Genomic DNA, 17,272 nt, shown 5'->3' on the forward strand with positions numbered 1-17,272 from the left:
TGGGAAAACTGTAAAGCCGTATGGCTGAGACTAGGCATGGACCAACATTTCACACCATATAACAGGATTAAGTCAAAATGAACATTTGATTTAGAAATTAAGGGTGACACCATAAATAAATTAGGGGAACATGGAAAAGATTACATGTCAGATTTATGGATAAGGAAAGAACTTATGACCATTATGAAAAATGAAATAGACAGTTTTGATTACATTAAATTTAAAAAGTTTTATACAAATAAAACCAATGCAATCAAGATTAAAAGAGAAATAGCAAATTTTGGGGGAAATCTTATAGCAAATATCTGGCAAAAGACACATCTCTTGAATATATAGAGAATTGAGCCAAATTTATAAGAATACAAAGCATTCCCCAACTGAAAGACAGTCAAGAACAGGCAGTTCTCAGAGGAAGAAATGAAGACTGTCCATAGGCATATGCAAAAATGCTCCAAATCACTATCAATCAGAGAAATGCACATTAAAGCAACTCTGAGATACCTCTACACACCTATCAGATTGACTAATATGACCAAAAAAGAAAATGATAGATGCTTAAAGAAATGTGGGAAAATTGCAACACTAGTACACTTTTGGTTAAACTGTGAACTGATACAACCATTCTGGAGAGCAATATAGAACCAGGCTCAAAGGGCCACAAATCTATGTTTACCCTTTGACCTAGCAAGACTACTGCTTGGTCTGTATCCCAAAGAGATCAGAAATAAGGGAAAAGGACCCACCTGTACAAAAATATTTTTAGCAGCTCTTTTTGTGGTGGCAAAGAACTGGAACCTGAGCAGGTGTCCATCACTTGGAGAATGGATGAACAAGCTATGATAGATGGAATTCTGTTGCACCATAAGGAACTATGAACAGGATGAGTTCAGAAAAACCTGGAAAGACTTATGTGAACTGATACAAAGTGAAGTGAACAGAACCTTGAGAATGATGTATACAGTACCAGAAATACTGTGGAATGATCAGTTGTGAATGACTAAATCATTATCTGCAAAGCAAGTCCCCAAGATGATCACAAAGGCTCATAAAATGAGAATACTCTCCATAGCCTAAGTAGGAACTGTTGGAGTCTGAGTGAAGATCAAAGCATGCCATCTTCCACTCTGTTTCCTTCATGAGATTTCCATTATATGTGTTTCATGTGACTTCCATCATGACAAGAGCAATGTGGAAATATGTATCACATGAAAGTAGAGATATAATCTATATCAGACTATTCGTCACCTTGGGGAGTCATTGAGAGTAGGAAAAGAGAAAACTAGGATTCTAAAATGTCAAAAAAACAATTGTCAAAGATTATTTCTACATATAACTGGAAAGAAAAAATACAAATGAACTAGAGAAGGAAATGGTGAAAAACATCCCCATATCTTTGTCAAGAAACCCCTAAAAGGAAATCTCAAAGATTGGGACCTGATTGAAAATGACTAAACAACAACAAAATATATTTTAAGGACATTTAAGTGGCTTGGTGGATAGAGCCCCAGGCTTGGAGTTAGGAGAACCTGGGCTCAAATCTGGTCTTAGACACTTCCTAGCTATGTGACCATGGGCAAGTCACTTAACCTTGTTTGCCTCAGTTTCCTTATCTGTACAAATGAGCTGAAGAAGAAAATGACAAAAATATCCTAGTACCTTTGCCAAGAAACCCCCAAGAAGGGATTTCAAGGTGTTGAGCATGACTGAAAATCACTGAACAACAATAAAAAGTTGTATTTTAGAGGCAGCTAAGTGACTTAGTGGTCAGCGCTCCAGGCCCGGAGTTGGGAGAACATAGGTTCAAATGTGGCTTCAGACACTTCCTAGCTGTGTGACCTTAGGCAAGTCACTTAATCCAGTTTGCCTGGTCTTTGCCCTTCTGTCTTAGAGTTGTTACTAAGGTAGAAAATAAGAATTAAAAAAAAAAAACTATAGACAGACTACAGTAATGTCCCTCATGACCCACCTCTCCTTTCTCATCTTCTCCTAGGGTACACAGTACAAGTAGGGAATGGCATCTTACATCCTGAGAGTCTTACGATTGTGGCTGGTGCTCCCCGCTACCAACACGCAGGCGCTGTCTTCCTCATGAACCTGGAGGCAGGTGGGGAAATGGAGCTGAAGCAGGTGTTGGAGGGGAAGCAGGTGGGCGCCTACTTCGGTGGTGCCATTGCCCTAGCAGACCTTAACAATGACGGGTGAGTGAGACTCTGGATCTTCTTCCTAATCCAAGCATCACTCTTCTCTGCCAGTCCAGGGAACTGGACAGAGACTTGTGTAATTGTTCATTCACTTTCATTTTTCCCATGGATTTGAGATCAGAATGTGTGGTGGGCTCTGAATTGGAATGTTGGTTAGAAAGAATCTTTCTTTCTTATGCATGGGTTTTCATGTGGAACACGGCTTCGCATGATTCTTGGGGACATTGAAAACTTTGCATGCCTTTTGTAGGCCAGTCAAGTGTTTATTTAACATGGTTTGTCCATACATGGATCTCCTATGGCCTTCCTGTACCCCCAACATAAGGCTGAAGGGCATGTCTAAGGCAGGTGCAGGGCTATGTATGTGGGTTTGTTCCTGGGCAGTGTACCCATTGATCACTGTGAAGGGGAGGGTCGTTACAGGGCCTTCCTTCACATCCTTCTCTCCACCCGGGTAGGTGGCAGGATCTCCTGGTGGGTGCCCCCTATTACTTTGAGCGGAAGGAGGAGATAGGCGGTGCAGTCTACATTTTTATGAATCAGGGGGGCATCTTCCCCCTCCACCCCTCTCGACGCCTCCATGGCCCAAGTGGCTCAACTTTTGGCTTCTCCGTGGCCAGCATTGGAGACATCAACCAGGATGGCTTCCAGGGTGAGATTTCCCCCTTCTCCTGCCTCATCCCCACCCCCCAGCACATACACATTGCTCCTTCAAGTCCACAAATATTTCTGAAATACCTACTTTGTGAGGGCACTGTGTAACTCACTGAGCTGCAGGGGGAGGGGGGTGAGTACAGAGAAGAATTAGATAGTCTCATTCTTTCCAGAAATTGCCTTGCAGTCAGAGGAATGATATGCACACAAGAAAAGATGGATAACAAAACCAGGCAGTTGTTTAAATGCCAAATGAGTGTTACACCCAGAAAGCTCTGGGGTTTAGAAGAAGGAAGATATCTAGCCTGGGGATCTCAGAAAAGACTTCTTAGGAGCAGAAGGACAAGATGGGCATTGAGGAATGGAAAGCGTTTAGAGCTGTAGAGAAAAGGGAAGCCATGCTAGGTGGGGAATGTCTTTGGAGGACAGTCCTTTTTTAAATTCTTGGGCTGGTTTTTATTCATGTTTGACACAAATATACATTTTCATAATTACAATAGAGTATGCATGCTCTGCCCCGGGATCTATAAGAGTTAGAAACACTAGGTTGGCACTATTGCATTAACTTTTAATATCCAAAGATAATAACAGTTACTTCGTAATCCAAAGCACAAGAAAAGTATTGTGATAACCAAACGCTGGCCAGAGATATATCTAAACCAAGGCTTTCACCTTCTAATATGAACTTGGACATTGAAATGGAAACAATTTTAACTCTGGTAACGTGTAGGGGGAACCCCCCCCCCGCCTACCCCCACCCCTCCAATCTCTGAATTGCAGGACATTTTGTGTATTTAAAATGAAGATTAACAGAATTTTGGAGTGATATACCTGATAAAATATGGTAGAAACCCGACTGCTTTAAAGTTAAGGTGTTTCTGGCTACAGTACAATCCAAAGGAAGGTCTTACAGATTAATACTGTTTTCTGATGGTCCAAAGACATTCCTCACCATACTAGATTGGTGGGGAAAGCAAATAAAGTTCCCTTTTGGCTGGGATAAGCCAATAGGATTCATACAGGGAAGCAAGAGCAGGCAAGACTAGAAAGGTGGATGGAGGTCAGAGCACAGAAGGACTGTATCCTGTAGGCAAAAAGGGACTTTTGAAGGTTTCTGAGTTAAGGAGTGAGTCACATCAGTTCTGCTCAGCTTTGGATGGGAAGGAATGATATTGGGGTGGGGGGGTGGGGGGGAGGAGGAGAGCGTGTCAGGAAAAAGTACCAAGGTCAACTGGGAGGTTATTCCAGTAATCCAGATATTAGGAGATCCTGAGCTAGAGTGTTGTTATAGGTGAAGAATCCATAGGATCATAAAGCCAAGAAACCCTGGATGTTATTGGGTTCAATTTGTATAATTTGCAGATAAGGGAATTGAGGCAAAGAGAGATTAAGTGACTTGCCCAAGACTACACAACTAATAGATGACTGAGACTGGATTTGAATTCTGTTCTGGATTTCAAGTCAGGCACTATATTCACTGTGTCATCTAGCAGCCTCAGTGACTCGTTTATTTGTTTCTTTGGGGACAGTGGCAGTAAAAAGTGAGGGAGGAATCAGAGTGGAATTTAGAGTTTAAAGTATGGGTGACTAGTAGATGATAGTACCAGGAAAGTGGAAGTGAGTGGAGTTGATTTTGAAGGGAATATGAGGGGCCATGTACTCAGAGCTCCAGACAGTTAGAACTGAATTAGAACCCAACTTTGGTGGGGCAGCTGGGTGGCTTAATGGATTGAGTCAGGTATAAAGATGGAAGGACCTAGGTTCAAATGTGACCTCAGACACTTCCTAGCTATGTGACCCTGGAGAAGTCACTTAGCTCCCATTACCTAGCTCTTACTTCTCTTTTGCCTTGGAACTAATACTCAATATTGATTACAAGATGAAAGGGAAGGGTTTAAAAAAATGGGGAAAACCCCCCATAGAATCCTAGCTCTGTTTCTACCTAGCTGGGGAATCAAAGGGCAAGTCTCTTTCCCTCTCATGATCTCAACTCAGCAAGGAGTAGGACTAAGATTGTAAGGACCCTTCTGAGTCTGTATTTCTATGACATTTTTTAAATTTTGCAATTAGTTTGCCTCCTTCCCTGTCTGACCCTTTTTTATTGCCCTAAACCTTGCTTCCCCTCCCCACCACCAACCTAAACCTCTTTCCTTAGAGGTCCCTGATTCTCTGGCCTGGAAGCAGTCTGGGAGATGGGGAAGAGTGGGATGGATTTTCTGGGTGACCCATGCATGCCAAGGTGAACTGTTTTCTCTCTCTCTCTCTCTCACTCCTTACTCCCTTCTCTCCTAGACATTGCGGTGGGTGCTCCGTTCGAAGGTTTGGGAAAAGTCTACATCTACCACAGCAGCTCCTCAGGCATCAGGGACCAACCTCAGCAGGTACAGGGAGGGGGCTTGCCACTGGGCCAGCCACCTGCCTATCACTCAGTGTGTTCATCCCTCCCTTCCTGTCCAAGTGCCTGTCTGTCCCATGTCCCCGTCTAGTCTTTCTGTCCATTGGTTTACTGTTCAGTTCTTGATTGATCCCACTGTTTAAACAGTCAGCCATGGTGGCTTTCCAGTCACTCTTCTATCCCTTGGGCTGGTTGCCTCTTTGCCTTATTTCCAGCTGCCCATCTATTCATTTAACCATCCCTCCAAGAGTCATTCCCATCTCCCCCACCAAACATAAACACAGAAAAAACCCTACAGCCAGGGGCAGCTGGATGACTCAGTGGATGGAGAGCCAGGCCTAGAGACAGGAGGTCCTGGGTTAAAATCTGGCCTGAGATACTTCCTAGCTGTGTGACCCTGGGCAAGTTACCTAATTCCCATTGTCTAGCCCTTACTGCTCTTCTGCCTTGGAACCAATACACAGTATTGATTCTAAAATGGAAGGTAGGGATTGAAGAAAAAAACAAAATAAAACCCTGTAGCCCCTGGCCCCAGGTCCTGCCCTCTTCTCCTCTGCAATCCTTCCCTGCACACACTACCACCACACACCCCACTTTGCTCCCAGGTGATTCATGGGGATAAACTTGGTACCCCTGGCCTGGCCACCTTTGGCTACTCGCTGAGTGGGCGGCTCGACGTGGATGAGAATTCGTACCCCGACCTGCTGGTGGGGAGCCTGGCTGACCGCATCGTGCTGTTGCGGTGAGCAGGATAGTGGGTAGTGGGTAAGGGTAGTGGGCTGGGCTGGCTTGGAGGACCCCTTAGGAATCAGGAGGTCCATGCTTTGTCTGTCCCTCACTGTCTTTCAATCAACAATTGTCTATTGATTGCCTTTTCTGTGTCCAACTCTCTGTGTTCTCTGTCTCTCCTTCCTTATTTCTCTATCATATCAACTCCATTTTTCCGAATGGAAGCAGAATGGTATAGTGGAAAGAGCCCTTGATTGGAAGAAAGGATCTGTTTTAGAATCTGAAATAACTAGGCATTTAGGTGGCCTGTTGCATAGAGCCCTGGACCTGGAATCAGGAAGACTTAAATTCAAATCCAGCCTTAGATATTTCTAGCTCTGTGACCCTGGGCAAGTCATTTAACTATTTGCCTCAGTTGTCTGTAAAACAGGAATAACAATTGTACCTACTTTCCAGGGCTCTTGTGAGGATCAAATGAAATAATACTAGTAAAAGTGCTTTGCAAACCTTAATGAATTATATAAATGCTAGCTATTATTATTAGTTTGTCCTCACTTGATGCCCTGTCTTCCTTTCTCCTGAGAGGCCACCATTTCTATGGGTGTCTGACTTACAGTTGGGAATAGATAATGGGGGTGAGGATGAACTCAGGCCAATCTGTGCCATCTCTCTTCTTGGTCCACCCTAAAGACTTCAAAGTGGGTACCCTTACAGTGTATAGACAGGTGCGTCCTATGACCTTGGCCAAGTCATGTCTCATCTTCTGGACTCAATCTCCTTATCTAGGACCAGGAGATGTTGAATTAGGTAGATTTCGAGATCCCCTTGCCCTGGAGATTCCCCAACCAGTGCTCTGAGCTCTTCCCCGAATAAGAACTTGGGGTCTGGTCTGCTCACAACCAACCAAATGATATTTGTTAAGATGAGACTTCCCTTCCTCCCCCAACAGAGCCCGACCAGTTATCAACATCCTCAACAAAACTCTGGCTGTGAGACCTACCATGCTGGATCCTACCCATTGTACGCCTACATCCTGGTGAGCTACTTTCCCCTTACCAGCCCTCCCTTCCTTCACCCCTCTCCCAAACAGTTTTGCCCACTGTTTAAACCTTGTATCTGCCCCCTTCCTCCCTGCCATGTCCCCTGTAGAATGTAAACTCCTAGAGGGAAGGGACAGCTTTTCATTTTGGGTTTGTATCACTAGTACCTAACAAAACGCCTTGCGTATAGTAGGTACTCTCTCTCTATTCGTGAATGAATGAAGAGAGGCAGGGACGTTAGAAACCCATTTTGCCAACTTCCCAGTTTTACCCAGAGTCATCTCTGTTTTCTGCCTTCCCAGCAAGATTCCACTAGCCTTCTTCTGATGCCTTTCCTTTCCTTCTACCAGTGGTCAGGGTGGTGGGATCTAGGAATGCTTGTTGTTCCCTTCTCTTGACCTCCTTCTGGTGGTCCTTGCAGCATTCAGGTTGAGGTGTGCTTCGCCTATAACCAAAGTGCAGGGAACCCAAGCTACAGACGAAACATCAGTGAGTGTCTTCAGATGGGGGGCGCTGAGGGCATCTGGGCCCAGGGCTTGGGGGTACAATACCTAAAAATTGGATTTAGAATTCACTGAGGACTATCAATAATATGGAAATAGGTCTCAATCAATGACACATGTTAAAACCAGTGGAAATGCACATCAGTTATTGGGGGGAGGTGAAAGGGGGTGAAGGGGAAAGTAAAAACATGAATCATGTAACCATGGAAATTTTTTCTAAAAAATTTAAAAAAAAGAATTCACTCAGGATTTCAAGACCCAGTTCTGTTACTTGCTAGTTTTGTGACCTTGGGTGAGTCATTTTGACCCCTCAGAACCTTAGTTTCCCTATCCATAAGATGGAGATAATAATAGTTTTTAACCCCAGCTAGGCATTGTGGGTTTGGTGTGGAGATCAAAGAAGGTAGTTTATGTAAAGAGCTTTGTAAAGCAGTATTGGAAACACAAGCTATGAGTCCTCTCTATGTGTTACACAAACATAAAGTATAATTATTATTCTTATTCCATGACATCCTACCCTAGTTGACTACCTTGCTGCCTTCTCACAGCCCTGGCATATACCCTGGAGGCAGATCGAGATCGGCGCCCACCCCGAGTCCGGTTTGCTAGGAGCCTTTCTTCTACCTACCATGGATTATTTTCCATGCCCGACACCCACTGCCAGACCCTTGATCTGCTTCTGGTGGTGAGGAATGGGCGGGCGTGTGTGCGTGTTTCTACATGTTTATGTGAAAACATTCCCTTTGGAGATGCTTTCAAGTAGCTGACATGATCTGAGCCAAGAAATCTATTGACACAGATGAGTGGAAGGAGGAGCTGGGCTACAGGGAGTCCAAGGAAGAGCTGAGTCCTCATTAGGGATTCAGCTAGTTGAATAGAGCACTGGGCCTGGAATCAGAAAGAACTGAGTTCAAATCCAGCCTCAGATACTTTTTTAACTGTACGAGCCTAAGCAAATCACTTTATCTCTCTTGGAAGCAGCTGGGTAGATAGAGTGGTGGATACTTCCTACCTGTGTGACCCTGGCCGAGTCATTTAACCTCTTTTTGCTTCAGTTTCCTCAGTTGTAAAATGGGGATATTGATAGTACCTGCCTCCCAGGGTTATTATGAGGATCAAATGAGATAACATTTATAAAGTGTTTAGCGTGGTGCTTGGCACATAGATTTTTTGTTGTTGTTCATTCATCTCAATCACGTCCAACTCTTTGTGACTCCATATTTTTGGCAAAGATACTAGAGTGGTTTTCCATTTTCTTCTCCAGCTCATTTTACAGTGACTTTTCCAGAGTCACACAGCTAGTAAGTGTCTGAAGCCAGATTTAAACCCTGGTCTCCAGGCTTAGCCATCTATCCACTGAGCCATCTCACTGTGCCTTAATTACTTTATTAAGTACTAGATGCCACTTTGCTAGAGTGGAAGAGCAAGGGGATTCTGGGTTCCAAAGGTGGAGAATTCCATTCCCAGTGCCCCCAAGGAGCTTCATGTAGAGGTCTCTCTGGAGGAAGAGGTCCAATAGAGAAGGAGGTCTGGATGGAGGGAATGGTCCTCAGTCCTTCCCACCCCCACTTCCAGGACAATATTCGGGACAAACTGCGCCCTATCTCGATCTTCATGAACTACTCCTTACCAGAGAAGCTTCCTAAGCGCCCACGCCTGGGACTCCATTCCCTGGATGCCTTTCCTATCCTTAATGAGGCCCAGCCCAGAGAGAACCAAACAGAGGTCAGTTAAACAGGCATTTTGGAGTACATACAAGGAGGAGGGTGTGGGGGAAAAGGGGGAGGGATAGAGAAGCCCCAAGCCAGGGGAGTCAGGAGGATGGAGGGTAATAGAATATACTGCAGGGGTCAAACCCAGGAACATCCCACCCCCATCAGGACCTTCACGGGGCTACGGATGGGGGAGAGCACACCATCCTTCATGTCTGGCACCATATGGATTTGGGGACAGGGAGAAACATTCTCCTATTAGGACAACTATGCCCCTGCCATAAGGATTTGCAAGGGTCATACCTTGATCCCCTTGCCGTTTCCCCTTCTTCTTACCTCCAGATTCAGTTCCAGAAGGAGTGTGGTACTGATAACAAATGTGACAGTAACTTACAGCTTCAGGCTGCCTTCTTGTCTGAACAGCTACAGCCCATGAACAGGTAAGAGACCCTGACTAGTCAATTTAAGTATCAGGGGAGCAGACCTGAGTCTCATTGTACTGGTGATACCCAATGGGGAAGGACTGGGCCTCCTTGGCCAGGTGTGGGGATGGGGCTGAGGGAAATGGAATCTGATTGGCCAAGGGGGAGGTCTACAGGGGCAGACCCTGATTGGCCAAGATGGAACTAAAGTACAGAGGGTGACTCATTCCCCTCCCATCTTTCCATCCTTACTTCTAGACTCCAGTATAGTAGGGATGTCCGAAAGCTGTTCCTGAACATCAATGTAACCAACACGCCCAGCAGGGACCGAGCTGGAGAGGATGCTCATGAGGCTTTGCTCACTTTAGTTTTGTCTCCAGCCCTACTCCTCTCTTCTGTCCGCCCTGTGAGTCTGCCCATTCCCATCCCCAGTTTCCCATGGGAACCTCTAGAGGACTGAATGAGAGAGCCAGGATATCACCATCCATATTACTTTGCATGTTGATTTGAATGCACTGGGATTCACTGTGTGTCCCTCCCCACCCCCCTCACCTCTACTTCTGTTTAATAAACAGTACCCCTGTTGCTATTTGTGGTTGGGCTGGAAGAACTGGTTGAACACAACCTGATCTGGCCCAGCATCCTTGTTGCCTTCCCCTCACTTAACCTCCAGGCCTAGAATTTTTGGGGATGAGAATTCCTGAGTCTTCCACTAGGGAGAGAAAGCAGTGGGAGTAGGTGAATCGATGGACTCTACCACTGAAGCCTGTTTTGGGAAGGGAGAGTTCAAATCTGACTAACTGTCCCTATTCCCCAAATCTTTCTCTTGTCTCATCTTCATTCCCAAGGCTGGGACCTGCCAGGCCACCAACGAGACCATCCTGTGTGAGCTGGGAAATCCCTTTAAGAAGAACCAGAAGGTGAGAAATTCAAGGAGGCATATAGAGTCCCAGTGTAAATCTTATATCCCCCCAGAATGATAGAGTGGATTGCCATGCCTTGATCTATCTTTATTTCCATCTCCCCTTATTCTCCCTGCCTTGGGACTAAGTTCCCTTAGCCTTCCTGGTGTCCCTGAAGCCCAGGAAGATATGCTGACCCAGGTGGCTTTTTCCTTCTTGCTTTGGCTCAGAAATTCATTTTATTCTGTCCTTTTCTATTTCTTCAATGTCATAGAACCAGAGGAACAGAGAGGGAGAGACATGAGTGAAGAGGGAAACATGTAGCTGCATGGAATAGAGAATGGGCTGGGAAAATTCATTTGGTTCAACAAATGTCCTCCTGGCAAATTTAGGGATGAGCGTCCTCATGTAGAACTCACATGGGTGTCAGTCTTGTGTACCACATTAGCCGACAACCACAACAACCCTCACTGCTCTCTAATGACTATTGGCTCAGTTCCTTATTTATTCTCTGAGGCAATCAAGGGTTATGTTCTAATATTTCCTCATAAATTAATAGAAATACACAATCTCTCATTTGTGAATTAACTCTGATTTCCCCCACTCCAATTTGTAAATAAACTGGAGCAATGTCTTCCCATAAGCTTTCATTCCTGTTTTTTCTTCTCCTCTCCTCATGTCTGTCTGTTTCTCTCTCCCTTTCTCCTGTTTGGTCCTGAAGTGCTTTACTTATTCCCTGCAGCCATCTTGCTTATATTCAGACTTCGGAGAATAGGTTATTATTATCATTGCTGATCCAATGAGAATGTGAACCTGGATAATATATGAAATGCAAAATAAAATATCATCCAAGGTGAAAAAAAAATTCTTTCTCTATCCCAATTCTCCTTTTCCTCTTTTCTTTACTCCTTTCCCCCTCTTCCCAGTCCTCCCTCTCTCCCTCCATCTCTTTTTGTCTGTCTGTCTGTCTATCTCTCTATTTCTCTATTTATCCTTTCATATTTCTCTCCTCTCCCTCCACCTTCACAGGTTTAAATAATATAACATTAATGTTACTGGCTATGTAATTTATTAACACTGTAACCAGCAATACCAAGGCATATTTAGATATTTTGACAACGTAGCATCTGTAAGAAAAATCACAGCTCTGGCAACCTCGAACTAGAGGCCACAACTTCGGTCTCCTTTGTGTACTGAAGTGATACAAATCAGTTCTCTCTGGATGCCATCTCCACAGAAGAAGAATTGAACTCACTTCTTTCAAAATATCTTTTCTCATTCTCCATGACATAAAGTCTCTCAAGAAGTTATCTTTAATTCTATTTTTCCCTGATTCTCACAATCAGCCAGGACAGTTAACTCTTTCCAGATGACAATCAAGCAGTAACTCCCCAAGATTCCATTCTCTCTTAAAGATGCAGGAACTATAGTCCCAAAGAGAGAAGCCACTGAAACTGGTGTTACAATAGTACATAGACAGTGTACTGAGTGCTAAAGATATAAAGAAAAAAACAGTCCCGCCTTCAAGGAGCTACTTAAAAACACTGGCTTAAAAGTAAAACAACTCAGAGGTACCACCTTACACCTAGTGGACTGGACAATATGGCAGCAAAGGAAAGGAATAAATGTGAAAAAAGTGCAAATGCAAAATCGATACACTAATACATTGCTGGTGGAGTTGTGAATTGGTCCAAACATTCTTAAGGGCAATTTGGAATTATGCCCAAAAGGCTTTAAAAGACTGCCCGCACTTTGACCCAGCCATATCACTGCTGGGTTTGTATCCCAATGAGATAATAATGAAAAAAAAATACTTGTACGAAAATATTTATAGCTGCACTCTTTGTGGTGTCAAAAAATTAGAAAATGAGGGGGTGTCCATCCATTGGGGAATGGCTGAACAAATTGTGGTATCTGTTAGTGATGGAATATTATTGTGTGGGAAGGAATAATGAACTGGAGGAATTCCATGTGAACTGGAATGACCTCCAGGAACTGATGCAGAGTGAAAGGAGCAGAACCAGGAGAACATTGCACACAGAGACTGATACATTATAGCACAATCAAATTTAATAGACTTTTCTTCTAGCAGCAATGCAATGATCCAGGACAATCCAAAGGAATTTATGAGAAAGAACGCTATCCACATCCAGAGAAAGAACTGTGGAACCAGAAATGCAGAAGAAAAACATAAAATCAATCACATAGTTTAATGGGGATATGATTGGGGTTTTGGTGTTAAAAGATCACTCTAATGCAAATATGAATAACATGGAAATAGGTTTTGAAAAATGATATATATATAACCCAGTGGAACTGCTTGTCAGCTCCAGGACAGGGGAGAGAAGGGGAGGGGAAACATAAATCATGTAATATGGAAAAATGTTTTAAATTAAAAAATAAAATAAAAATTGTAAAAACACCATCATAGACAGAGGATGAGGGATTTGGACAAAGATAGAGGGGAGAGAAAAGAGACACTAAGAATTGGGAATAGAGGAGATGGAAAGAAAGACCCTCTGAAACAATAGGAAAAAGGGAGAGAAATTGAATGAATAATCATATTTCCAGTATTCCAGGGATTCAGAGGCCACTAACCTCTTCCATTGTACCTTTTTCTCAAAGATGGAGCTGTTTATTGCCTTTGAGGTCATTGGTATCACCCTACAGACTCGGGACATTGAGGCTCAGCTGCAGCTTTCCACGTAAGTGTGAGTGGAGTATGTAGGATAAAGGAGGTCCCTTAGATGAACCCCCGCCAGACTTTTCAATCCCTGTCATGGGTTAGAAAGCCTTTCCTCTGCCATTCTCCACCCTATTGCATCTCCCTAGGTCCAGTCACCAGGATGACCTAAAACCTGTGACCTTGATGCTACAGGTGGATTATACACTCCAGGCGTCACTTACCATGTGGGTAACTGCTTTTCTTAGCCTCTGTCTCCATCTATACTGTAGACTACTCCCTTTCTCTTAACCTGAGTCTTCTGATTCATCCAAATCTCTCATCATACAAACATCTGCCCCTGTACTATTTCTCATCCTCTGCCCTCCATCCTATATCCTTTCTCTTTTGTTCTCTCTGTCCTGGAGCCTCTCTGTCCTTCCTTATTCTCTCTATTTCCCCCTGTTATCATCTCTTCTACCTGTCCTTGCTGTCCCTGTCTTTCCCCACTCCACACACACACATTCAAGTGTCTATCTGTCCCTGCACAGGGTGAATCACCGTCTACAGAGCTACTTTGGGGGAACAGTGATGGGAGAGGCAGGCATGCATAATGTCACTGATGTGGGTAGCCCAATCACCTTGGAATTCCAGGTATGGAAAGTTAGGTAGGGTAGGGAGAGGTGTTGGGTCTGAAGATGGTGGTAGGGAGTAGCTTGGGTCTTTGGGGAAGAGCTGGGGTTGGTTGAGAGGTCAGGGGTTAAGGAAGGAGTCATCAGGAAAGGCTGACAGGGGGAATATGTTGACCCAAGGATGGAAGGACAAGTCGGGTTAGTAATGTCAGATCTAACTTAAAGGAGAAGGAGTGATTCTGGAGTGGCAGCCTTGGTACTGACATCCCTAGTCCGGTCTTCTTCATTCACAGGTAGGCCCAGTGGATGAAGGATTGGCAGCTTTAGGAACTCTGTTCCTGGGTCTGGAATGGCCCTATGAAGTCACTAATGGCAAGTGGCTTCTGTACCCCACTGAGATCATCATCCAGGGAAATGGAACCTGGCATTGCCAGCCTCCTGGGGACCTTATCAACCCCCTCAACCTTACCGTAAGCAAATCCTTCCCCTCGCCCCCCCCACCTACCTTTCCTGGGGTCTAGATACCCCCTCTACCTATTACCCAGGGTCAGTCCTGCCTGAAAAGGTGAGGCATGAGCTTTGCCTATTCAGACTTTCCCTCTTCTTTTTCTTCAGTCCAGACTAGCTCTCCTTTCTTCTCCTCTCCCTATCTATATGGTCTCCTTTTCTTCTTCCTTTTTTTGTCTTCCTTCACTCTTTCCTTTCTTTCTACCTCTACTATTTTCTCCCAACAGATTTCTAAGGATGAATCTCCTTCCCAGAGACGACGGCGAAGGGAGCTAGATTCTGGAGAGTCACATGCTCCTCCTCCCATCACCCTGGCCACTGCCAAGAAGGCAAAGTCAGAGACTCTATTGGTGAGTGCTTGAAGAAAGGGGCTGGTGCTTGATGGAATGATGTCAACCTAGCTGGAATCCCTCTTCCAATCCCAGAATTATGATGGTGACTGGATAGATTCATTCAGAGTATCATAGGACTTAGAGCAGAAAAGGGCCTCAGAAATCTTTAGCACAACATCTTATTTTAAAGAGAAGGAAAGGAGACAGCAAGGTGCCCCAGTGGATTGAGAGTCAGGCCTGTAGTCAGGAGGATGAAGGTTAAAATCTGGCTTCAGACACTTCTAGATGTGTGGCCCTAAGCAAGTCACTTAGCCTCCATTCCCCACTGTCTAACCTTTATTGCTCTTCTGCCTTGGAACCAGTACATAGTAGTGATTCTAAGATAGATCATAAGATTATAAACAAAAATAATAAAGAGAAGGAAAGTTATGTTCAAGTCAAATCAAGTCAGCAAATATTTATTATGCACCCATTATGTGCTAAGTTCTAGGGATACAAAGAAACACAAAAAACTGATTTTAAAACCTTACATTCTCTAATGGTGGAGATAACATGTAAATAACTATGTGCAAAGGAGAGAGAAATGGAATAAATTGGATATAATCAAAAGAGAAAAGGTAGCAGCATTAAGAGGAATTGAGAAAGGCTTCTTGAAAATGATGGGATTTTAGCTGAGATTGGTAGGAAGTTAGGGAAGCCAGGAGGCAGAGATGAGAGGAGGAAGAGAACTAGAGGCATGGAGGACAGCCAGTGAAAATGCCTAGAGTCAGGAGATGGAAAAATATCATGGAGGCCAGTATTGTGGGGCTGCTAGATAACACAGTAGATTGAGAGTCAGGCCTGGAGTCTGAAGATTCTAGGTTTCCTAGCTGGGTGACCTTGGGCAAGTCACTTAACCCCATTTGCCTAGTCCTTGCCACTCTTCTGCTTTAAGATTGATAGTAAGTATATTAAGTATTGGATTCTAGGGCAAAAGGTATTGCTTTGGTTTTTTTAATGGGCTAGAGGGAGCAGGGTTGGTTGGAAGGAGTCAGAGAAAGCTTTGAGGAATAGAGTATGTAGAGCAGGATTGGAAAAGAAGGGAAGCTGGAATGGGTACATCTGGTGTAGTCAATCAGTCCATTCAAGGCTCTTCTCTCTGTGCCCCTCCCTCCCCCAAGGAGGACATAAGCTCTTTGAGTATGTCAACTTTCGTTTTCATCTTGTCCCTAGTGCCTAAACGCAGCATTTGGCACACACAGGAGGTCCCCAAGTGGATCAGTAAATGGATGTGAGGGTATGGAGGTCTGCTTGTTTGGCTAAATCAGTAGGTAGACTAAGGACCAGGAGGGGAATGGCTATGAAAGCAGGACCCGAGTTCTCTGGAGAAGACTCCCTTATTCATTCTTTGCTCAAACCAGACATGTACCAATGGTCAAGCTCGCTGTGTATGGCTGGAGTGCCCCATTCCTGATGTCTCGATGCCTTCTACTATGACGGTGCATGCCCGAGTATGGAATAGCACCTTCATCGAGGTTAGTGACCTTTGTAGGACAGGCCAAGCTCTCCAGTGCTCCCCCCTCTCTGCTCAGACATTTGGGGGAAACAAGAAGGAAAGAATAAAATAGTCAGGCCAGGTGGGTCCCAATAGGGTCAGTCATCCTGGCCCAGTCATTGTAGAATTCTGACATCTTCATTCAGCTTCCCCAGGTGGATGTCGTGGGATTGTATAATGGGGTAGCAAGAGTATCCGAACTTTAGTTCACACGTATCTGTGTAATTTTGTCCACGTGTGAGATATCTTTGATGTTCGGGGATTCAGTCAGTGTGTCTGTGGGGAGGGAGGAAACTGGCTTGAGAAACATTTTGGGGAGCAGAAGGGAGCTTGTTGGTCTGTGTACACGGGCCATAGACCTGAGCTTACAAGATCAGTCTCTCTTGAATCTACCCATGGGGTTGGCTGTTTGCTGGTGCTGTCTGGGTTGAAGGGTTCTGCTTCAGGTTGGGTTGGGAGGGGGTTCTGGGGAACACTGGCTGGCTCTCTTACTTTCCCCTACACCCTCTATTGCAGGATTACAGTGATTTTGACAGGGTCAGGGTGGATGGCAAGGCCACGCTCTTCCTCCGAACCGACATTCCAACCATCAATATGGAGAACAAGACGACATGGGTGAGTCACAAACTGGAACAAAGTGTGCTTACTTTCACTTATTGTCTACTCCTTCACAGAAGGCTTTATTTATATGGGACTTTCGCAAGTTCTCCCATATCCATTATAATAACAATAAAAGATATTTCCTTCCTGGTCTCTCTGCCTGTTGTGGAATTGGGAGCAGATGGCATCATTCTTTTTTTTTTTTTTTTTCCTTTTTTCAAACCCTTACCTTCTGTATTAGTGTAAATTCTAAGACAGAAAATTAGCAAGGTCTAGGCAATCAGGGTTAAGTGACTTGCCCAGGGTCACACAGCTTGGAAGTGTATGGGGCCAGATTTGAATCCCAGACCTCTTATCTCTACGACTGGCTCTCAATCCACTGAGCCACCCAGCTGCCCCCAGCATCATTCTTAATTTACAGATTAAGAAATTGAGGCTCAGCAACAT

General features: G+C 44.4%; 1 protein-coding gene across 1 annotated transcript in view; it reads left to right on the forward strand.

Moving 5' to 3' along the window:
- The window catches only part of ITGA3 (integrin subunit alpha 3), a 40,394-nt gene that overhangs the window by 20,617 nt on the left and 2,505 nt on the right, over nucleotides 1-17,272 (forward strand). Inside the window, exons 6-23 of the mRNA XM_044672200.1 lie at nucleotides 1,991-2,198; nucleotides 2,660-2,853; nucleotides 5,148-5,236; nucleotides 5,856-5,992; nucleotides 6,929-7,015; nucleotides 7,441-7,508; nucleotides 8,071-8,207; nucleotides 9,098-9,247; nucleotides 9,577-9,674; nucleotides 9,915-10,062; nucleotides 10,505-10,576; nucleotides 13,184-13,263; nucleotides 13,391-13,468; nucleotides 13,772-13,874; nucleotides 14,146-14,367; nucleotides 14,596-14,709; nucleotides 16,092-16,205; nucleotides 16,742-16,840. Coding sequence (XP_044528135.1) covers nucleotides 1,991-2,198; nucleotides 2,660-2,853; nucleotides 5,148-5,236; nucleotides 5,856-5,992; nucleotides 6,929-7,015; nucleotides 7,441-7,508; nucleotides 8,071-8,207; nucleotides 9,098-9,247; nucleotides 9,577-9,674; nucleotides 9,915-10,062; nucleotides 10,505-10,576; nucleotides 13,184-13,263; nucleotides 13,391-13,468; nucleotides 13,772-13,874; nucleotides 14,146-14,367; nucleotides 14,596-14,709; nucleotides 16,092-16,205; nucleotides 16,742-16,840 — 2,198 coding nt within the window. The remainder of the gene's footprint in view (nucleotides 1-1,990; nucleotides 2,199-2,659; nucleotides 2,854-5,147; nucleotides 5,237-5,855; nucleotides 5,993-6,928; nucleotides 7,016-7,440; nucleotides 7,509-8,070; nucleotides 8,208-9,097; nucleotides 9,248-9,576; nucleotides 9,675-9,914; nucleotides 10,063-10,504; nucleotides 10,577-13,183; nucleotides 13,264-13,390; nucleotides 13,469-13,771; nucleotides 13,875-14,145; nucleotides 14,368-14,595; nucleotides 14,710-16,091; nucleotides 16,206-16,741; nucleotides 16,841-17,272) is intronic.

This window comes from Gracilinanus agilis, chromosome 4 (genome assembly GCF_016433145.1).
Source record: "Gracilinanus agilis isolate LMUSP501 chromosome 4, AgileGrace, whole genome shotgun sequence".
Classification (NCBI taxonomy): domain Eukaryota; kingdom Metazoa; phylum Chordata; class Mammalia; order Didelphimorphia; family Didelphidae; genus Gracilinanus; species Gracilinanus agilis.